This window comes from Urocitellus parryii, chromosome 10, assembly GCF_045843805.1.
Source record: "Urocitellus parryii isolate mUroPar1 chromosome 10, mUroPar1.hap1, whole genome shotgun sequence".
Classification (NCBI taxonomy): Eukaryota; Metazoa; Chordata; class Mammalia; order Rodentia; family Sciuridae; genus Urocitellus; species Urocitellus parryii.
Genome location: NC_135540.1, coordinates 96,756,521 through 96,779,508, shown reverse-complemented (window position 1 = coordinate 96,779,508; position 22,988 = coordinate 96,756,521). Strand labels below are relative to the sequence as shown.

General features: G+C 30.5%; 1 protein-coding gene across 1 annotated transcript in view; it reads right to left on the bottom strand.

Moving 5' to 3' along the window:
• The window catches only part of Tecrl (trans-2,3-enoyl-CoA reductase like), an 84,903-nt gene extending 62,380 nt beyond the window's left edge, over positions 1-22,523 (bottom strand). The window contains exons 1-2 of the mRNA XM_026395027.2: positions 22,203-22,523; positions 2,272-2,323 (exon numbers count right to left, since the gene is read on the bottom strand). Of these exons, the coding sequence (XP_026250812.2) occupies positions 2,272-2,323; positions 22,203-22,436 (286 nt within the window). The 5' untranslated portion in view covers positions 22,437-22,523. The remainder of the gene's footprint in view (positions 1-2,271; positions 2,324-22,202) is intronic.
• Positions 22,524-22,988: the final 465 nt, after the last annotated feature.

Below are 22,988 nucleotides of genomic sequence, written 5' to 3'. Positions count from 1 at the left end.
CACTTATCCTCTGGCTCCACCCGGAGACACTAGCTGGTCTAGTGACTCTCCCCAACCCCTGTCAGAGGGCGGTTCCGACATTTGCCATTAAGATTTTTGAGTTATCTATATATTCTGGAAAATAATCCCCCATTGGAGGAGTAGCTGACAAAGATATCTGGCATAATTCGTAGGTCATTGATCCACTTTGAATAGACTTCTGTGAAGGGTAAAAGATAGGGATATAGTTTCATTTTCCTAGAACATATAGATATCTTCTTTTCCTAGCATATTTGATAACAAGGGTATCTTTTCTCCAATATATGATATGGGCACCTTTGTCAAGTATCAGATGACTGTATTTATGTGGTTCTGTCCATTTTTCTTCTATTCTATTCTATTGGTATTTAGTTTTAATCTCATTACAACGCTGTGCTATTTTCTTTCTTTTTTATTTTTGTCTCTTTTTTAAATTATCAGTACTTGCCTCCTCAAGAATTTAAAATTATGTAAGAATTTTTTAAAGAATTCTATTTCTTCCCATATATGTTTCCCATATATTGTTTCAATTCTAAATTCTAAAGAGTTGTTCCCCAAAATGTTTACAATTTTTTTGTTACATTGGTTATATGAGCCTTTTTTTGAAGGCTAATGACAATCTTCTACCTTCTCTGAAGTAGTCATTATTCCTGAGATAATGCTATATTTACAGAAAGTATTCCGTATGTATTCTATATTTTTCTTAAAAGAAAATAATGAAATGTCATTTTTTCTCTTCAATATTATTAAATGGCTTAATACATTTAATTGTCAACTTCAAGATTATTTTTACAAAAGAAGCATTGTTCAAGAAAGTCCCAATTTTTTTAAGTGCTCTCTAGCAAAACTAATATGAAATAAACACCATAAGTTAACACCAGTGATTTTTGTCATTATGATTGAAATTATAATCAATGATAGTAAATACACCATTTTTTTGGGGGGGGATACTTAAAACAGGAGAAAGTAGGCATGTGTTGGGTCATCAGTAGTTGTAAAATGTCTGTATTTTCCACTTAATTTTTTTTTCTGTACAAAATAAAAGTGCTCAAAAAATAAAGTGAGTTAAAAACATGGTTCCCAGTAATTACAGACATTTTTACAATGTTTAATGATTACAATAAATTTCATTAAAAAGATATAAAAACAAAATTCTACAAAAAGTATACCAAATATAAATATTTTAAGTAAATTGTAATGAACCCTGTTCAGAATGTAATCATAGTTATTAATGGTATTCACAGGTAAATGGATGGCATTGGAGAAGATAATGCTAAGTGGAGTTAGCCAATCCCCAAAATACAAATGCTGAATATTTTCTCTGATATAAGAAGGCTGATTCATAACGGGGTAGGCAGGGGAAGCATGGGAGGAATAGACAACTCTAGTTAGGGCAGGCAGGAGGAAAAGGAGTGGGCATGGGGTTAGCAAGGAAGGTGGAATGTGATGGACATCATTATCCAAAGTACATGCATGAAGACATGAATTGGTGTAAACATATTTTATATACAACCAGAGATATGAAAAATTGTGCTGTATATGTGTAATAAGACAATAGACACTAGTATCGCTGTGTGTATATATATATATATATATATATATATATATATATATATAGCCATATAACCAATGTGATCCTGCAACCTGTACACGTGGAAAAATGAGAATTCATACCCCATTTGAATCAAATGTGTGACATGTCAAGATCATTGTATTGTCAAGAGCAACTAATAAAAAAATTTAAAAAAAGAATTGTAATGCATTCTGCTGTCATTTATTTTTAAAAAATTAATTTAAAAAATACCTCTAATACACAAATTAAAGAATAACAAATACAAAAATAAAATTAAGTAATAAAATATGCATGTTTCTATTAAGAATTTCTATGTGGAAAAAATTTGACCAGTATAAATAATGGAATAAAATATTTGCTTATATAAATACTTTACGTCAATTAATGACTTTTATTCTTTTAGGATAAAATAAATTTAAATGATGAAAAGAAATAATTTATGATAAAGTAAAATGGGTGAAATAAATAAAATAATACTAATAAATAAAAATATATTGCTGAAGAATAAAGCACAAATTTGTGTTAAATGTGGAAATATTTACAGTGAAGAATTAACTCTTAGTTCCCTGCGAAAATATGATTTCTATAACTCTTGCTATCACAATATTTAACTTATTCTTATACATAAATTAGAGCTATTTTGAAAAAAATACATATTCTAAATTACATATAGAACTTACATATTTTATGAAACTTTTGTTTAACATCATGAATAGTAGCTGTTTGTGTCACCTGAAAAAGGAAAAGAGAAAACATAAGAAAAAGTGTAATTTTTTTCTATACATTTAAGAAGAAAATATATTTTAATATGAATAGGGAATACTTTTTTTTATAAAGTAAGCATATTTAATTTGTTTAGCTTTTAGTTACTGCTAATTTGCCATCTTGATACATTACAAATAATAACATATCTTTTAAAAATTATATTTATGGATGTCAATAATTATGTTATTTTATGAGTTTAGTCAAAGATTTATCTCTAAAACATATTTTGCAATTTTTTTCTGTCCTAAACATCCAGTTTCTGTCTTCAAAACTCATGAAATTAGCAATTAAAAATATGACATAATGCACAAGGAAGTATAAGAACATGAAATTGATTTATGTAGCATAGAAGGAAATGTTTATGTCAGATTTAGCATGTGAAAAATCACCTTTAGAAGCCCCATGTTTATGTTACCAAAATCTCCAGCTAAATATTTGAAAGGTCCATTAAAAATACATTCAAGGTATGGTATTTGGATCTTTTAACTGAATAATGGTTTGACCAAATTTTTTGTCTTAATTTACTAAAACTACCTCTTTAAAGTATAAAAATGAATAAAAGAAAATTTTACTCATCTAAATTATAAAGTTCTTGAAGATGATATTACCATCAAACGGATGAAGCCATCATAGTGGTTTTTGACTTTTTGGCTTTACTCTTATCAAACTCTCAAATTGGAATTCACATCCTCCAGCTCTGATTATTTTCATTTGATCACTTAATAAAATATATATCTGAATATGAATAGAAGCTTGATGAAATATACGATAATTATACAAGCATGCATTTTACTTATTTGTGCTACATTAAGATCGCCTTAACTCTATTATGGAAGAGTTAAGTGAAAAATGCATAGTCAAGCACATAATAATTGACCAGGCAATTTTTATTAATATTATTAATTTTATTCTAATAATGAATAAATAAATAAAAATTATCATATTTTTTGGCTTAACAAGACTATAAAGATTCAGTAAATTGTGAGAATTATTTTTATTTATATAACTATGTGGTTAATTTATAAGAAAATTGTAAGATTTAAGCCTTAGGCAATGATATTAATTCTCACTTATGTGAGGAATTCTGTAAATATAAAATTTTTTGATATTTTATATCATTAATCTTCTTTAAAACATTTTAGGAAATATTAGAAAACTGGTTTATAGAGAATGTAAAATACATTTATATTTTTTGCACTTTGTATTTAATTGCAATTTTTATGATTGACATCTAATACTTATTTTTTAAAAACATGACTTATTTTAATAGACTCCATTGTTTTATCTCAGTTATTTATTCACTCATCACTTTTATGTTACTTCCTCTAAGAGGGTAGCCTAAAGCCTGTGCTATTCCTAGAGTAACAAATATTTGTCCATCAGTTTTTTCAAGGGCTCTCAGATTTTGAAAACATTTGATGAGCAACAACCTCTCAATAAGGATTTAGTGTGTGTTCCTTTGGCACCTTATGAGGGTAACTTATTTTATATTTGTTCAACCTATAAGGATCTTGAGGACAATGACCTGCTGTGACTGTAAATTGTGTGCCAACAGTTAGTATTCTGCAAAGCACATAATGAAATTTTAGCTTTTGTAAAAGTAAACAATGAATTTATGTAAATTCATGTGAAAACAGTATAAAAATTCACATTCATTAATCAGATTAGCAATATCTTTCTTAAATGGATTACTATGCTATTTTTTTACATCATAATAATTTGAATGACAATCTTCTAATTCTATATAGGACTTTTTTTTTTCCCCTAAAAGCTGCACTCCTTGAAGCTAAGATTATGTTTTCCTGAAAGAAACCTACTTGTTGAATGGGATTGTATTAAAACTTCTAACAAAATTTTTCTTAAATTTCATCTCAGAAAAGTTCTGATCTGAATGAGTTTTTGAGATCTGCCCTTTCTACAGTGCTTTTAGACAAAAACTTAAGAAAAAAATTAACCACTAATTGATTCATACATCTACTCAATTAGCCATAAAACTGTGCTTATCTGCCCTTTCAGTCCTTTAGTTGTACTCAGAACACAAAGAGACGATGATAATTAACAGAGCACATAAGACTTTTTGATTGTTAAATTGATGTCCCAGCGGCTTCATCAGGGAGTTTATTCATAATAACTTCTATTTTGTAGCCAGATTTTAGCATCATAAAAAGTACAAATTATCATCACAGTAATTTATTCATTTTCATAAATCACAACTAATTGCACAAATGGGAAAAATAAGTATTTCTGCATTGGCCACCCCAAAACTCTCTTTATTAATGTTAATTTTTCATCAGAGGAAATTGAAACATAAAATAGTAAATAGAAAGGTAAATGTTACTTGTTAGTTGACCCCAAAATTCACTTTTAAATTTTAACTGACTATAGTTGACATTTGGTGCATTATTACTTTATCTCATATTTCATTTCATGGACACGAAAAAGCTTTTTCACGTTCAACATAAAATTCTGTTTTAGAGAAAAATTGTCTTGTATTTAGAGCAGGACCCTCTTACCAAGGTTTCCCACCTACTAACACTGAATAAAAGCTGCTTTCAAAAAAAAAAGAAAAGAAAAAATGTTTTCCACCAATGACCAGATCCAGGAGCTCCTGATTCTTCCTCAATGCCATCCTGCAACTCCTGCCAGGATACAACTAAGATATAATTTCCTGGAGTGGCAGCAGTGAGTGTCTTGACCATCTTTTGTGAGTCAAGAGTCTAGTTCAGACTGAATTGATGCATGTGTGCAAATCACCACTTCAAGTGAAAACCCTGGTGCCAGATCAAATAGCTGACAAAATGTGTGCAAAAATCCTGAGATTATACACAGCAAGTGACTGTCAGTCTGCATGAACCCACTTCTTTGGCTTTATAATCTTTACTCCTTGTGCATTGGGAAAGCCAGTCAGGAACACTTGACCTGGGCATTATTTCCCTTATGCTCAAGCATAAACTCCAATAAAATCTCATTTGGTTGCTATTTGCTTGTCTCTCCTTGATTTTTATCTCAAAATTGATCAAATTAATCAAAGACTTTGGTGGTAACAGTAAGAGTGGTACTCTTAAGAGCTAAGATTCCACAATGCTCAGGGCTGGCAATGGTGCTAACCACTTCTTTGTAAAAGTTTGGACCACTTTCTTAAACTTCTAAAATTAAGTGATAACTCCAAAATGCTATTGATTCTGCTTAGAGGAATGACAATTAAGTAATATAAAAAACAATAACTATTAGAAATTCATTTGGAAGAGTAATTATAATATGTAAATCAGAAACTGACAGTAAACACAGTGAAGAAAAATGTCTACAAAAACACAGAAAGGGGCTGGGGATGTGGCTCAAGCGGTAGCGCGCTGGCCTGGCATGCGTGCGGCCCGGGTTCGATCCTCAGCACCACATACCAACAAAGATGTTGTGTCTGCCGAGAACTAAAAAATAAATATTAAAAATTCTCTCTCTCTCTCTCTCTCTCTCTCTCTCTCTCTCTCTTTAAAAAAAACACAGAAAGAACAGATGGAAAGATAAATTACATATAAATTATTACATACAGAGCTATGAAAATATAACTAAAAATACTTAGTTCAGGGTAGAAAAGACACTGTACAAATTTTATACACACAAAAAAATATGTGAAATCATAAAATGTGTCATCAATTTCCCTAATGATTCAGGAACCCTGATTTTAACATACACAGCATCATTTGGGAAAAGACATCAGTTTTCTAAAAAGTAGAACATACCTACTTCTTTAAACATCAAATATTTTCAATTCACCCAATCTGAAAACTCTTCTCACTCTAATATATTTCTTATTTTACTTTGTGGATAAAGGTAATTTAAGTGGTTTGGGGGAAATTGAAGAACTGTTGCAAATTGATGAATTTTAGTAAATATTTGTTCTAATCCTCATCCCATTTCTTCAGGAAGAGATGCTTACTGTTGCTGGACTTGTCATTTTGACTTACTTTGACTAGTGGAATGTGGACAGTAGAGACAGTATTTCCATTTTAAGCCTTAGTACTTGAAGGGCATTGTATGTTTTTACATACATATCTGGAAGCAATTCACTTCTACCAAGATGAGTACTTACTCTCAAAGCTGCTGGTTCTTATTTCTTGAACTTGTTCCTGCACTTATCTATTATGGATTTCACATCTTTCTTAGAAACCAGATTATTAAAAACTAAGCAAATAAGTTAATAGATTTTGAATGAAGAATCAGGATGTCTTATATGGTTATAGTGAATTAATTTTAGCACATTAATTTTTGAATAAATATGTTTTTCCAGAGAGCCCTAGCTTACTTTTACAGATTTATAATTATTGAAATATTCTTTATCCCTATCTTGACATGCCTCCTAGATGGAATACTTTTTATCTTTACTGTGTTGAACTCAAGCACAGTCATGTGACTTGATTGTCCTGTGAAATGTGACAGGAAGTTACACATTATCATCTAGGTGAAAACTTCTAGAGGCAGCATGGAAGTTTGTTACCACTCTGCTCATTTTTTTGGAAAGTTACAAGAACTGCTTAATGAATTTGATTCTAAAACAAAGAGAGCTCAGCACAAGGCCATAGTTCATCCAGATTGGGCATATCACTTGAAAGAGCATTAAACATTGGTTGTAAAACATTATTGATTATTTGAAATCATTACTGAGGGTAAGCTGAAAGATACTCTTGTTTATTATATATTTATATATTATAAATTGCTAAGTTTTTTAAAGATGTATGCAAACTCAGATCCTACAACCCTGAGAAATACAGATTTAAAATAAATTTTGAAACCAAATTTTAAAAGGTCACTTCAAACTTTGAAGTTATAGTCTTGTGTGTTTTACCTATCTCAAGATTTATGTTACAATTTTTAAAGTACAGACAATGTGAAAGGAGCTCCCAGAAAAAATAATTAGACAGGAAAATAAACTTTGGAGAGTTCATATTATTAATGGACTGCTTGACATCAAACCACAAAGACAGAGGCTACAATTATTTCTGCCTCTTTGACTCAGTGTTCTCATAAATGCTATTATACATTGTCAGCCACTGAAAGTGATAATGTAACTTTCCAAATTTAACTGTGCTTATTGCATGTTCACAAAAGAATTCATTCTGAACACTTAAATTCAGAGTATTTTTCATCTTAAAGAACAATGAACACTTAGCTTTAAGTGTGTTTGAAATTTTGAAAAATGCTTGAAGATTAACTGATATATGAAGCTCTATCACATTCATTATATCACCTTTGTTATCCTGTGTAAAAATAGGTTATTTATGTAGAAGGAGGATATTATTAGTGCCATATCCTTAATATCATATTCCAAAATGTATACTCTTAATGCCAAGTTGTTTTTATACCTGCAAACTTATTTCTACAGTTGGATATTTAACATGTCTGCATGGATGTCTCAACTAAGCTCAAATTAAACAGAACTAAATGCAATATGTGTTTGTCCAAGATCTGCTGCCACTCTATTAATGACATCAATAGCCACAAAATTTTTCAAGCCAGAATCATCATCATAGCTGAACTTCATTTTCTGAGAAATTTCATAATTCTATTGATTCAACTTCATATATCTAAAATCAGATCTCTTATGCTGTTTTTTTTTTTTTACATTGAATGTTACCTGCTAGATCCAGAAATGGTTGCACACGCCTCTTATTCCAGCAACTCTGTAGGCTGAAGTAAACTGATCATAAGTTTGAGGCCAGCATCAGCAACTTAGTGAAGCCCTCCACAGCTTCTTATCTCAAAATAAAAAGGGCTAAGGATGTAGCTCAGTGTTAAAGTGGATTAAATCTCTAATACACACACACACACACACACACACACACATTACTTGCTAAAAATCTTAGTATATATTAGGCACTCACTAAATGTTCATTAAAGAGTTAAAAATCCCATGGTTAGATTATCTAATATAATCAATTTGTAATGCCCTACATGAACAATAACGTTGTAATTCTGACATAGAGTTTTATATGATGTTTGACATTGACATGTATACAAAGAATTAAGCAGAAGTATTTGACAATGACATAGAGAAACTTTTCTTAATCCTTTTTCTTTGTTATGGATGGTTCTGATGCTTAAACAATCTTTAATGATGAACTGACAAAATCATGAAAGCAATTTTAATTTCAGTTTAATTTTGTGTACCTGTTAGAATAGTCCAGATTGTGCTGCAAAACTCAGTGGTTTAAAATAGCCAGTGGTTATTTTCCATACACATAAGACATGTACTCCCAGGATTAGTTAGTAGTATATCCTTCTGCATTTATTTCACCCTGGCTTCTGACAAAGTAGTTATCATCTATCTACAACATTGTTTCGAGGGCAGACACTTTTAGAAAGGTGTTGAATAAGTTTAATTGTTAAAGCTTACCTGTGTTAATAAATGTATGTCTTCAACTGTATTTCACAGCACAAAAAATAATTACTTCATGAGGTAGGCAAGTTTACTCCTAACATGCTCCTACATCAATCAAAATCAAAAAAACACCTTAATACGACTATTAATATTTACAGAGTTCTCTCTTCTGATCATCAAATATTTGGTACAATATTCTCTATATTTTTAAAATACATTCTTCATATTCTTGTGGAAGTATTGTAAACTTCCTTCTGATCATAGAATCAAGCTCAAATTTCAGAGTCTTTGAATTATCTGATCCGGAATTCTCTTCCTATTCTTTCATGTTTAGGAGTCAACAATGATTTGAGTATTTAAAAAGTCACAGCTCTTTTTAGTCCAGACTGATATATATATTTTTGAAAGTAGGCTCAAACTCTTTTTGTTTGTTTGTTTGACAGCACTTGTGCTACTATGTGAACTCATTTCTTCTAGAACCCATTGCTAAAGGCATACAATAGCAAACCACTGGCAGTGTTAATTTATCCCTACCAATTTTTCTAGATCAGCAAATTTACTAGTTTTGTACTATAATCCATAAGTTAATTTAGGCAATACTTTTAGCAATTATTTTATAATTATATCACCAGGGTTTTTATATTTACAGTTTCTGATGGTTCCCTCACTCTGTCAAAAAATGATTAAGCTATTGTTGCATTATTTAAATATTACCCCATCACACCATTCTTTGTATGAAGTGGTGCACGTGTCAGCATCATATAGGTTATGCTTGACTGACAGACAAACCAAGATATATTAGAATCTCAAAAACTAAACTTTGATTTGTTGATCATGATAGATATTCAATACAAGATTATTCTTTTGCCAGTATCTAATTTAGGACTTTAACTACAAATATGACCATGACCTATGAGACCACTTACATTAAAAAATAGAAGAAAAATCATTCCAATTTTTGCTTAACTCAAATTTGTGACAAAAAAATAATAAATCTTATTACAGAAATTTTCAGTGAGAAAAATTTTAAATATAATTATATATAATTTTTAAATTCCTCTAGTAAGAGAGATTGTTAACTATTTATGCCAACTTCATGAGGATATTAAAAATAGAAAAAGGGGTGAGAATATTTCAGTTTTTTTGAGAAATATTGGCTATTGGTTTTCTATTTTTTCTGTGTTTTTTACTTCCAACATCATACAGAAATTTCCTATAAATATAATAAAGTTAGCATATGTATTGTTAGAGTATCAAACACCATTTGTATCTGGAAGTCACAAAATATGAATTATTAAAATTATTCACTGAAATATTTTAATTATATTAAGTTTGACTTACATTTTAATTGTTTTTTAAATGTAACTGTGTACAAATTCTTTAAGCTTTTCTTTGACTAAGTTTAATCCCAAAATTAGTAGATAAAGCCATGAAAGACTGCTAAAAAGTCTTGGAATTTTATTTTATTTTTATCCTATAAGGAATTCCAATAAAATATATTGGCTCAGTAAAATATGATAAAATAATCATGTGTCAGTGATTTTTGTTAAAAAAAACACAGTGGTGTTGCATTAATAAATGTTGGGCTCCTTTTCTTGTGGGAAGCAAATATAAGTGATAAAATATTATGATGTGAAAGTAGATTTTTTATCATTGTGTAGAATAGGTAATATCATATGCAATTCCAAATTCTATTACTATGCATCAAAATTTTCAAAAAAAATTTTTTTAAATGTTGTATTTGGACACAATACCTTTGTTTTTATTTATTTATTTGTATTTTTTTAAACATGGTGCTGAGGATGGAACCCAGCGCCTCACACATTGCTAGGCGAGCACTCTACCACAGAGCCAAAACCTCAGCCCCCAAGATAATTTTAAATGCAAAAGAAGTAAAAGTGTTATCGATAAATACATCAGAAAACAGAGACAAAAAGAATTATACTGATAAGGGATTTTACTTCTGCTCCCCTAGTTATAGGTAGAAAAACAATAGACTTTTAAAGAAACTGAGTGTTTCTGAATGTTATAAGTTAGACAACTTCAATGCTATATATATATATAATGTTATTTTCTGTCACTTCAATAGAAATTAGAATTTTTAATTGCAGAAGTAAATTTGCTAGCTAGTTTTGTGTTATATATAAATGCTTATTTCATTCTTGTTACATTTTTAAAATTACTATATGGCGACATAACATTGGGGAATCATTAATAAAATTGCTAACAGTAATGATTAACATCATTGAATATTTAATAAGTCCTATACTATTTCAAGACCTTTACCTTTATTAAATAATTTAATTCACACACCAAATTTATGAGAAAATTTGTGATTCAACATGATTAAATAATTTAAACTACAGAGTTGGAATTTGAATGTAAATAGCTGGGTTCCAAACCTTCTTCTTATCCACTACACTACACTCTTTAGCAGGAGAGGATAAAGTGGGAGAGGAAGGTATAGAAAAATATACTGAGCACTTATTGTTGGCAGGCATTATATTAGGATCTATACAGATAAACAACATAAACAACCTTATGAAGTATGTGATAGGAAGTTTTTTTAAAAGATGAAAAATAACTTCCTAAAAATCTAAAAATCCTAGGAAATTAGATATTTTAGCCAAAATCTATTTATATACTAAAATTATGATATAAATGGACTATTAATTAAAATTGTAGAAATTCTTTTTAAATGAAGTTCTTAAAAAGAAATCAAGTTTATAGAATGCCAGGAATGCTGATTAAAATATAAATAAATAAATAAATAAATAAATACTCTATTTTATAATTACAAAAAAATATTTAACTTTTCTTTCCAGTTTGAAATGAACAATTTTATTTTAGCAGTGAACAATTCAGATCTGTGACTGTTTTGGATGTTTACATTCTTACTATCTCAAGAGTTAAAGGAATTCTACATTTAAAAAATAGCTTTTAAGATAAAGGCAGTTTATTAAGAATTTTACTGGGAGATTTCTGAAAGGCAGTAATATAAAATCTGAATCATTTCTTCAGGTTTTATGTTAAAGTCCTGATTAAATTAAGTTCAGATTGTAACTGGATTTTATTAAATGAAGTTTCTGAGAAACACATAATAAATCCATATTCAGTGGTGTATAAGACAGTATTGACAAACACAAGATTCATTTAGACAGATAGTAATTCATCAAATGTTTTGCTAAAAGAAATTACTAATTACATTAGATTATAATTTTTAACAAGTCAAATAACCAATAACTGAAAAGTTATACACTTCCAAACTTGAAAAAATATTAAGGGTCTGTTTTAGAGGCATTAAAAATGCATAATGGGAAAACTCAAAAAGAAGTAAGAAAAAAGGACAGGTAATAATTCCTTTTGTTTTCACAAAAACATGTTAGAATGATGAATTTACAAGAAAGAAGAGGTAGAACATTCCTTGAAGGAATGATTAATTCTCAAATATAGTAAGTTATCTAGATGTAGTGCACAATTCAAAACAAATCTTTTACAAACAGAACCAACTTCTGGTAGAAAACTAAGCGGTTTCCATATCGATACGTTTAATGTGGTGACACAGGGTACACTCAGGTTACTCAGTGAAATCCCAGAGGATCAACATGAATTGAAGATTATTTGATGATTGTCAATTTAAAAATCCACTAATAAAATATTATATACTAATGGGGTTCAACCTGAGGGATTTGCACATATGAAACCTTAAGTGGGAAATAAATTCACCCTGGCATTCATTTCTGAACTCTTCAGAAGTGTCTCTATTGTACTGTGCTTTCAGTTAAAGCTGAAAGGCCAAGGATCTAAGGCACTTAGAGGAGGTAATTTCTACTGTAAAAGACTGCCCTTTACTGTTAGAGACATCCCCATGATAATCTTTCCATGTGCTGAAACTGTTAAAACTGGAAGAGATTTCTAGTTGCTCTCAAATTACTTCAGTAAAAAAGTATCATTTGGGCTCAATCTGCACCTTATTCCTACTTGTATTATAGTTTGTGTTATATTTTCCCTAGATTAATTATAACACAGGATACAATTTAAATGTTATGTAAGTAGTTGCTACACTGTAGTGTTGGGGGAACAATGATACAAATAAACAGTTGATAGATACTCAATTCAGTTACAATTTTTTTTTCAGAATATTAAATTCAGACATAAAAATCTGTGGATGTGGAACACCACATCCACAGATGCACAGAAGGGAAGGAAGGAAATAAATATTCTAGGTTTATGACTGTGCAACATATTTTTTTGCTACTTCATAATAATCAATTGAATGAACTTCAGGTGTAATATCATATTCAAATGAAGCTTTTCATTCAAAAGTTTGCGCTCTTGTCATGGGGTTATGTGCATAGCAAAATTTTCAAGGCATAAAGTAAGATACTACGTAAATAAAGGTAAATTTGAGATTAATCACAATTATATATAATTTAGTACTATGCAGATCTTAGGCATTTCTTTAAACAAATTATAACAAAAAAATACATTTAATCACTCATAGGCTTCTGATAACATAAGCTTAAACCTTTAGGGAGTACAAATTTGTGTCCAGAAATATGGGGTGTGAGAACTTAAAGTCATAATGTGCTATAATTATCAGTGTTGTCCTGATACAGACTTGCCCTTTCAGACCTTTCTATGGCTTTGGATAATTTAATATATATGGTAATGGAATGAATATTTTTTTAGATTAGTGCTCATTTTGTTAAATGCTAATTTTAATGAGGAATAAGTTAAAGAAAGTTTGTAAGTAACTTAGAGCACAAAAGTTGATGATATGCATACAATAAAAAAATCACAAGGATTCATGAAGCCCTCATGAATGGAATTAGTTCATTTTTAGAAGAGACCTGAAAGTTTGCTAGACCATTTTGCTATATGAACACATAGGAAGAAGGTGGCCATTCATTTTTACACAAGGAATACCTTACCAGATACTCTGTTGGCTCCTTGACCTTGGATTCCTAACTGGCAATATCTTAAGAAATAAATTTCTGTTTTTATAAGCCATTTAATCTATGATAATTTTGCTATAGCATCCCAAACTGATTAAGGCAGATTACTGATGTGCAGTAAAGACAGAAGTAGAATATGTATCTGTGTACATCTTAAAACCTCAAGTGCATCTTAAAGATGCACTAAAATATTTTTACTTACTTTCAAAAAATTTGTACTTACTTTGAAAAACTCAGATTATGCACATATATGGAGGAAATGTATTTACATTAGTGTTTTTAGTAGCATGTGAAATTTTTATTGAATTTTCTTTATATGTTAATTCCCTAAATATATAATGGATGTGAGAATTTAGTTTTATTATTAAATTTATAAATGTCAATTTGTTAACTACAGCCTAAATTTTTGAAGGCTGTATGTTATAACAATTTGAGGAAATTCTTTATGGAAGGTGGTAATTTGGGATACCTCCAACAGGATATCACATATCAATATAAGGGGAATGAAAATAATAAGAGCCTTGCCTAATGTCATGAGCTGTGTAAGTATAAGAGGTGTTTGAGTATCTGCAAAGCCTAAGCAAATCCCAAGAGATCATGTTGCCTCCCAAATATGGAACTCCTGAGCAGGCTCCCAAAAGATCTGCTTCTCAGTTTTACTGAAGCATCTTCAAACTCTTATATTTGTTCTATCTTCCACATAGTTGTCAGATTTAATCTTCTGAAACAGAGCTCTGAAAAAGCACTCCCCTAATTTGTGATGTAATGTCTGAATGCCTTAACAAGGCATCTAGGTCCTCTATCATCAGCCATGCCATACCATTTTATTCTGTTTGTTTCATTCTACAACAAAATTCATACACATAATAACATTAGGCCAGGAGTCTTACTTGCTACCTACCTGCTCTTTGCCTATAATATGCTAATTATTCTTTCTTGGAATGCTCTTTCCACATCACCCAGGCTAACATATTGTTTTGTATGATTTTTAAGATTTTTAAATGCATCCTTTAATGAAATACTTCTTTTACTCTGATCTTCACACCTAAACTTCATAGACAAATAATTATTTCCATAGCCATTTCAGTATGGTTTGAGGTAAATTTGTGTTTACCATGTGCTATATTACAATTTATTTTAAAATGTATAATCTTTCTTTCCAGGAAGGCTTCTATATTGTAAAGAAAGAAAAATATTTAATTTTCAACCCTTATAATCTGTAGTAGCCACTTATAAATAGCTCCTTCTGCAATATGAATAACAAAATAGGCATACACTTCTCACCTTTATTTATCTGTCTTGGTCATAGTCATTACTCTATTTCCTCATACAGAAATGTTATCAAAGTCTATGTACTTTTTGAACAGGTGTTTTTAACTATTAACTTTTTATATTCAATCTCAATTTAATAAGAAAAAGACTCTCTTTTAATTGTACAATATGTCCACTTATTTTTCTTTCCCTAATGGTTAGCATTTCTTTTTCTATCCCATCTTTCTTGATTTTATTTAAAGGAAAAAATTAAAAAAAAAACAGTTTTATTCTCTTTTCATAGGTCTAAAAGTTTTTTATTTTTTTTTTATTTTCAAAGAGAAAGAGAGAGAGAGAGAGAGAGAGAGAGAGAGAGAGAGAGAATTTTTTAATATTTATTTTTTTAGTTTTTGGCAGACACAACATCTTTGTATGTGGTGCTGAGGATCGAACCCGGGCTGCATGCACACCAGGTGAGTGTGCTACCCCTTGAGCCACATCCCCAGCCCAAGGTCTAAATGTTTAAGTCATTTAAGCTATTACCTATTTTCTATATTTATAACACATACCATTGAGAGTTATTAGTTTTACCTTGCCTGTCAACAGAATGCTATCTTTAGAATAGAGTGCAAGAGGAGCCTGGATGTGACATGTTCTAATTTTATATCCAATATGTATTCCTTGTACAAAAACATTTAGGTCACATGATTTGTTTGTTTCATGTCAATTTTAAGAAGTACATTTTCATGCCCTCTAACTCAGTGATTCTCAAACCATGTAACACAAAGTTGCATTTTATTTCTATTTTTCATGAACTGATACATTGAAAATACAATGGAAATAAATTACTAAAAAAATAATTAAATACTAGTTTAGCAATGAGAAGTCCCACTTCATTATTATTATCAGAGTGAAAAACACCGTTATTATTTCATTTTTCCGTGATAGCTTACAAAATCACATTACCAACTATTAGATAAAAGATATAATGGATGTTTGAAGCAAGTGTTATTGGCACGAAGAACACATCTGCATATAGGATCTCGTATGTGCCACACAAAGGACTTATTAGCTCCATTGGACCTTGTGAAATGGACAGATTGTAGTAGAAAACACCCCAAGCAAAGGAATCAAGGGAATCAAGTTTGCTCAAAATTCAAAAAATAGAAATTGCAAAATGTGGTCTAGGAATGGTGAGCAGGTTAGAATGATGAAACAAGCAGTAGTAATAGAGAACAGATTAAAGCAATTCCAAGAAGAGGAATCACAAGAACTTATCATAAGACAGAGTGAAGAGCTGAAAATAAACTGGTTACAAAAGAAATATCTGCCAACAAAGTCAAATTTTTTATCCTCTACTGATTGTCATAACCTGTTCCATATTGCACTTCCCCTCAAATCCCTTTACCTAAGGTAGCCTATTAAATACGACAATAAACACCATGACATTCAGTGCCAGGAATGCTTACAATATTTGTCTATGGTTCTTAACAATCTTTGACACTACCAATGTCTCCCTTATCATCGAAATTATCTTGCTTGGACTTCTGAATAAAAAAAAATGCATTTTCTAAACTTATTTATGTAGAATTTCTAAATAAAGTATCATTACATTTCCTACATTAGAGGACAATAATGATATCTTTATAGTTTACAGCCATGAAATTAACAAAACCCAATTTAGGCTAAGGGCACTCATTAATGCTTCTCAGGGTAGAATATTAAGACCTCTTGTTATGAACAATTTTATTCATAGCTATCTATCACTATCTCTGTGTTACAATGTCTTCCTCTATAAAGGGATAGAAAAATAATATCAAATTCATTTGCAGAAAAGGATAATAAGGGACAGAGATATTGGAAAAATTCCAAGAAAAAAGGAAATGCACCTTGAAGTTTGTATCAAAATTCTCTTGCATCTGAATTCAAAGCTTATAAGGTTTTAATTATGTCATGCTCTATCAGAAGCAGAAGGAGCAAGTGGAGTGAGAAGGAGAAGAAAAACAGGCAGAAATGAGAGGAAGGGGAGAAGAGAAGTAGAGAAAGAGAAAAAGGAAGAAAAAGGAAGAAACATGAGGTTCTGAAACTTCCAGAAGACATTCTAAGGTACATCTCATTTTCAAAACAAGGAAAAGTATCAGGTGCAAAGTAAAACATTAAAAGTGACCATCTTGACAATTGTCAATCAAGAATTCTCTAAATTTCTAAGAGTTAAATGTCCAATTTTTATGCAGTCTTCCAATTTCATAATGCTCCCTACTATTCTCTGTTATTTTGGCCACTAGAAAGATTAGAAAATCATTAAGCACTTTGTTTTATTTGTAAGAAATCAAGAAAGTTTTTCAGAATTTTGACATAATGAAAAAAAATCACCAGAAAAAGTGATCTTTTGAGGTCAATTTCCTTGGAAAAAAGATCAAAGAGTGACTGGGAAGATACTGGAAACATTTTTCAGTCCTAGCTTTTAGAGTTCTTGTCATGCTCTCAATTCAGTGACTTATCACCAGATAAGCTTCTGACATTTACCAAAATAGAAGCAAGGCAAAAATAGGCAACAACTGGAAATCATCCATTGTTAAAGTTTTAAAATTTAGGGGCTGGGGTTTTAGCTCAGTGGTAGAGTACTTGCCTTGCATGTGTGAGGCCCTGGGTTCAATCCTCAGTACCACATAAAAAATAAACAAATAAAAATAAAGATTGTGTCCATCTACAACTAAAAAAAATTTAAAAGAAAAGTTTTAAAATTTATTTTTGATATTTCAGTTTGAATCATCCTTAATTGGTTATATTATGCTAAGCACTCATGGGAAATAACTAAATTAATTAACTCAATATCTCCATCTGATATTGCTAAAATGTGCTAACTTTTGTCATCAGAGCATGATTATCTATTAATGAATTATTCACAAATACAAAGTTACATTATCTGCATCTGTGTTTGGGGAAGGCTATGAGGAATTTGGGATTTGGTGAAATGGTTTTAGAAAATGCCTTTTTAAGTTAATGTATTTGCATTTATTCCAATAATAATTCGATTCATAAAATAGATGTATTTTCAATATTATATTCGTCCACTTTAAAACTCTCACTACTAGATATGTGCACTTTCAAATCCACATACTTCTCAAACAGCTGTCCATTTATTCATTACATACTGGTTAAACACTTTGTGCCAAACACTGCTATAAACCCAGAAAATACTGGAGTGAAAAACAAGTAGCCAACAAAATCTTTGCTTTGTGAAGCTGACATATTAAGGTAAGCCAAATAATAAACTAATTTTAAAAATGTATGTTAGATGGTAATAAATTCAGTAAAGAATTAAAACAGGAAAAGTAATAGTGTTTTAAATAGCAGTTTTAAATAGTCAATAGGTTTGCAGGAATACCTAACTGTTAAGATATAAAGGAGGCTTTGACTAGTTTTGAGAAGAACATGGTATTATCTGACATAATTCAACAGGCTGGTTCTGGTTTCTATGTAGGGAATACATTGAAAGTGCTTATGACAAAAGCAGGGTAAAGATTTAGGAGTTCTGGCATTAGAGGTGGTGGAAGTTTGTCAAAGTCTGGAGATATTTTGGAGGTAATGCCAAGAAGATGGATTTCATGTGGGGTGAGATTAAGAGATGATGAATAAGGACTCCTCTAAGTCTTTGCCTTGAGCTATTTGAAGAATGTAGTTCCCACTTATTTATTTGGAGAACAATGTTGAATATTATTGGGAAAAGACAAAGTGATGTTTTAGATATACTAAGTTTGAAATACCTAGAAAGATCCAGATGGATTGTACATAAGTAAATAGATTAGATAGATGATAGATAACTAGATAGCTAGATATACAGATGAACAAAAAAAAATCAGGAATGGAAATAGATTGCAGTTATGAACTTTAAAGTCATCAATAGGGAGATGATAGTTGTAACTATAGAACTAAATATGGCAATTGCTGAAGATGGAAAGAAGTTCCTATGTCTGAGCTGAGCATCCACACCCAATACACCAGATAATGAATCAGCAGAAAGGAAAGGGAGTAGCCAACAAAGTACTACAGGTTAAACTACCTATACTCAACAAAATTCAACAAAATATTTTATAGAAGAGGCTCCGATTACATTCCTATAATGTCAGCAACTCAGAAAGCTGAGGGAGGAGGATCATAAGTTTGAGGCTAGTCTTGGCAAATTAGCAAAATATTGTCCCAAAATAAGAAAGAAGAGAGAGAGAGAGAGAGAGAGAGAGAGAGAGAGAGAGAGAGAGAGAGAAAGAAGAAGAAGAAGAAGGAGGAGGAGGAGGAGGAGGAGGAGGAGAAAGGGAAGGGGAAGAAGGAAGAAGAGGAGGAGGAGGAAGAGGAGGTGGAGGAAGAGGAGGAGGAAGAAGAGGAGGAGGAGGAAGAGGAGGTGGAGGAAGAGGAGGAGGAAGAAGAGAAGGAGAAAGAAGAGGAGGAGAAAGTATAAGGAGGAGGAGGAGGAAGAGGAGGAAGAGGAGGAGGAGGAGGAAGAGGAGGAGCAAGAGGACTAGGAGGAGGAAGAGGAAGAGGAGGAGATAGAGATCTGGGAATGCAACTCTGTAGTAAAATACTCCTGGATTCAATCCCCTATACCACAAAGAAAAAAAAAGAAAGAAAAAATGAGTTTATTAACAGTGGAAAATGTTGTCACCATAGCATGAGAATGGCCTTTTAAATTTAGCAAAAGTTTTTGAGACTGCCTCACTGGTGATGTCAGCAAGCTCTGATTCTGAGCAGTAATAGAAGAGACTTACATAGAATGAGAAAAGCCAAATGAGGTAGACAATTACAACACTTGAAAGCAAGGACAATAAAAGGCTGAAGCTGTAGAAATTAGTAGAAGGAGAGAAGGTTTACTGTCATGTCATTGGATAATCAAATATCAAAAAACATATTTAAAATTTTAAGCCAGATATAAAAGTTTTCTTTCTTTTAGATTTTAGGTATAAACCACATTGTCTTTCAAAATTGTTATTAAAATTAAAAGAAATTGTTACTGTAATGTTTAAGGCATTATTCTTCTCTTTAATATAAGCTCACAAAACAGATTTTATTAACCTATATTCTAAATAAAAGCCCTGGGAGAAGCAACTGATTGGCTTTTTTTTAGTCTTCATACCTAGGCATGATGTAGCAAGGATTCAATTCAGGCATGCTTAGTTCCAAAGTACATCATACTTAACTTGTACTAACTTGTAACATGATAAGTATTGAAAGACAGGGACCAAGTGATAAGCAACATTTCTTTTGTATATTGAGTAAAAGCCAAGTTCAAAAAACAGGGCTTAATGTGATCTTACTAAATAGCTTACTAACCTGTCTAAGAAAAACAGTGTCATGAATAAGAAACAAAATTTGTCTTTCTGATATTTATAAATGCAAACTGCTAGGAATCTTGAATCAAAAAAAAAAATAGCCATCCACTTTTTTTTTCTCAAGTGTGCCATAAGCATTATGAAACAATTTACCAAATTACAAAATAAAAATAAGAAAACAATACAATTCAATTCTACTGTGAAGTCAAAGGTTTGAATACAGTATGTTGTATGTCCTATAAATTGATTGTGCAGTACAGGAAGGTGAGGAATCCAAAGTTAATCTCCTATTTAGCCTACTGGACTTCTATAAAGTTTTTCCACTTGAGGTGAAAATACCAGGACTCTAACAGTTCACATATGAGATTAATAAGAAAAAATCTTTAAGAATGGTGACTTTCTGAATGTTTTCTTTTTTTTTTCAAACTAAGTGATATCTAGAAACACAAAAATTCCTCTTACCTTCAAATAAAATCTCAGTTATACATATTTTACATGTATGAAGGAACTAATTAGACACTGATTACTTCCTACCACTTCAAGGTAGCAATCTGACTTACTTTCTTTCTATTCCATTAGTTGTCTAATCTCCCCTGATTTAATGGTATCCTTGTTATACAATTTTGATTATTGATAATGAGATATTGCAAACAGTAGCAAATTCTGGTTGGTAATTTTATTTTCTAAGTTTATGATATTCTTGTATGCTTTTAAAAAATCCAAACCTTTATTGAGATAGTAAAAAGAAATTATATCATGTATGAAGTCCATATATCAATATATCAAAATTCTATTTTATATATTAATCACATATATGCCCCAGTAAAAGTATTAAAAAGCATATTATTCAAAATTGTAGAAAAAGAAAATTTTTTGATCTATTAAATACAATCTATGATCTGTATGTAATTGTAAAAGTCCTTAATCTTTTTTTTCATCACAAATAAATAATATTGCACAATTAATAGATTGGTTATGTTATTACGATTAGTAAACATGAAACTACAGATGATCTTGGGAATTAAAAGCAGTAAATAATTTATTCTCTTTTCCTCTTATCTAAAAGCCCATCTAGAGAATGATTAAATGGAATTAATGATTAAATTGAATATAATTTTTAAGTCGACAGCAAACACTCTTGCAGCATGTTTTTAAAGCAAAATAAATTAGGAAATGTTGTATTAAAAACATCAGCCTTTCTCTTCATAAACTAGTTACTTTTCAACTTTATGAGAAATAAATTATTTTGTATTTTTTTACATGTATATGTATATCTAAAATGTGCACATATATTCACACTTAAATTTTCTCTCTTGAGATGTATGTATTTTATCATTTCTTAATGATCCATCTGTGAATCTGAATATAAATTGGATGAATGTGAAAAGACATTCTTTTCAGGAATTTGAACTCGGGTTTTTAAAAAAACAAAAGTGAACTTGTGTTTTTAAACAAACAAAAGTTATTTTTTAAGTCAAATAACACCTTAACATAAAGTTTTAAAATGGCTAGATTTTATGATAAATACTTTGTATTGCTACTGGTAACTTCCATGACATTTTGCTTATTGTTTTCTACAAACACTTGAAATTCTATACTAATTTGCACATGCAATAAAGTGCCTGATGAGAAAATCTAGAAATAGTTTTATCATAGGCTGAGAAATTGATCATTAGAAATTCACTTGGGCATAATGGTCAACAGAAATCTGGAAAAGCAAATCCTAATTATTATTTACCATTTAATTAATTTAAATAGAATATGAAAACACAGCAAATATCTTCCCCTGAAACAATTCATAAAGTTTCTGGCCTGTTCAATTTAAAATTAAGTTTAAAAGTTAGGAATGTTTTCTTAACACAGTCCTGTCAGCATTTAATCAAGGGAGTAATAATCTTTGTTTGAGATATAATTAAACCAATTAAGTAAATAAAACTCACCTTATCTACGATGCATATCTGTTTCCTGGTTTGAGCATCAATGATTTCTATCTCAAAGTGAGTAGTTTTTGAGTGCTTGACTGCTGGAGTTGCTTTTAGAGGACCTGCTGAGAGTACAAGTTGCGACAAAGAGTGGAAATTTCTTATATCATTCTTCATTATGGACCTTGAAACTCTTTGGAAGAATAATTCTCGCTTGCGATCTGAGGAAAGGGACTTGTGTCTTTTGAACATTGTGTGAACTAGCAGGAGAAACTGTCATGCAAACAGGAGACACTTGCAAGTGAGTCCCCTTTACACCAGTTAAATACCTCTGGCGAACTCCTGAGAGGTCAAGTGGCATGCCATTCCGAGAGTTCAGTTTTATTTAGCAGGCTTGAAAACAATGACTGATCTTATTTCTATATATAACACACATTAAGAATTGCTGCAGTGTTGATAGGGTATTACTTTACCAGCATTTGAATTATTTCTTGCTGTCTCTTTTTATCTCTGCTTCTTAATATGACCAGTCTTATCTGAGATTCCAAAGCATGAAAATAGATAGTTTTTATTATTTCTGAATTCTGGATGCACTTATCTTCAAAAACATGCACACTGTTGCATGCACATTCACATTAAGCTATATTTAACTTTAATTAAATATAGTTAAACCATTTCAAAGTTCCAATTATGAAAAATTGCATTATGTAACACATTTTAAAATTTATCTTAAGAAAAGACTAATGTTTTATATATATATATATATATATATATACATTAATATATATGCACATTTACATTTAC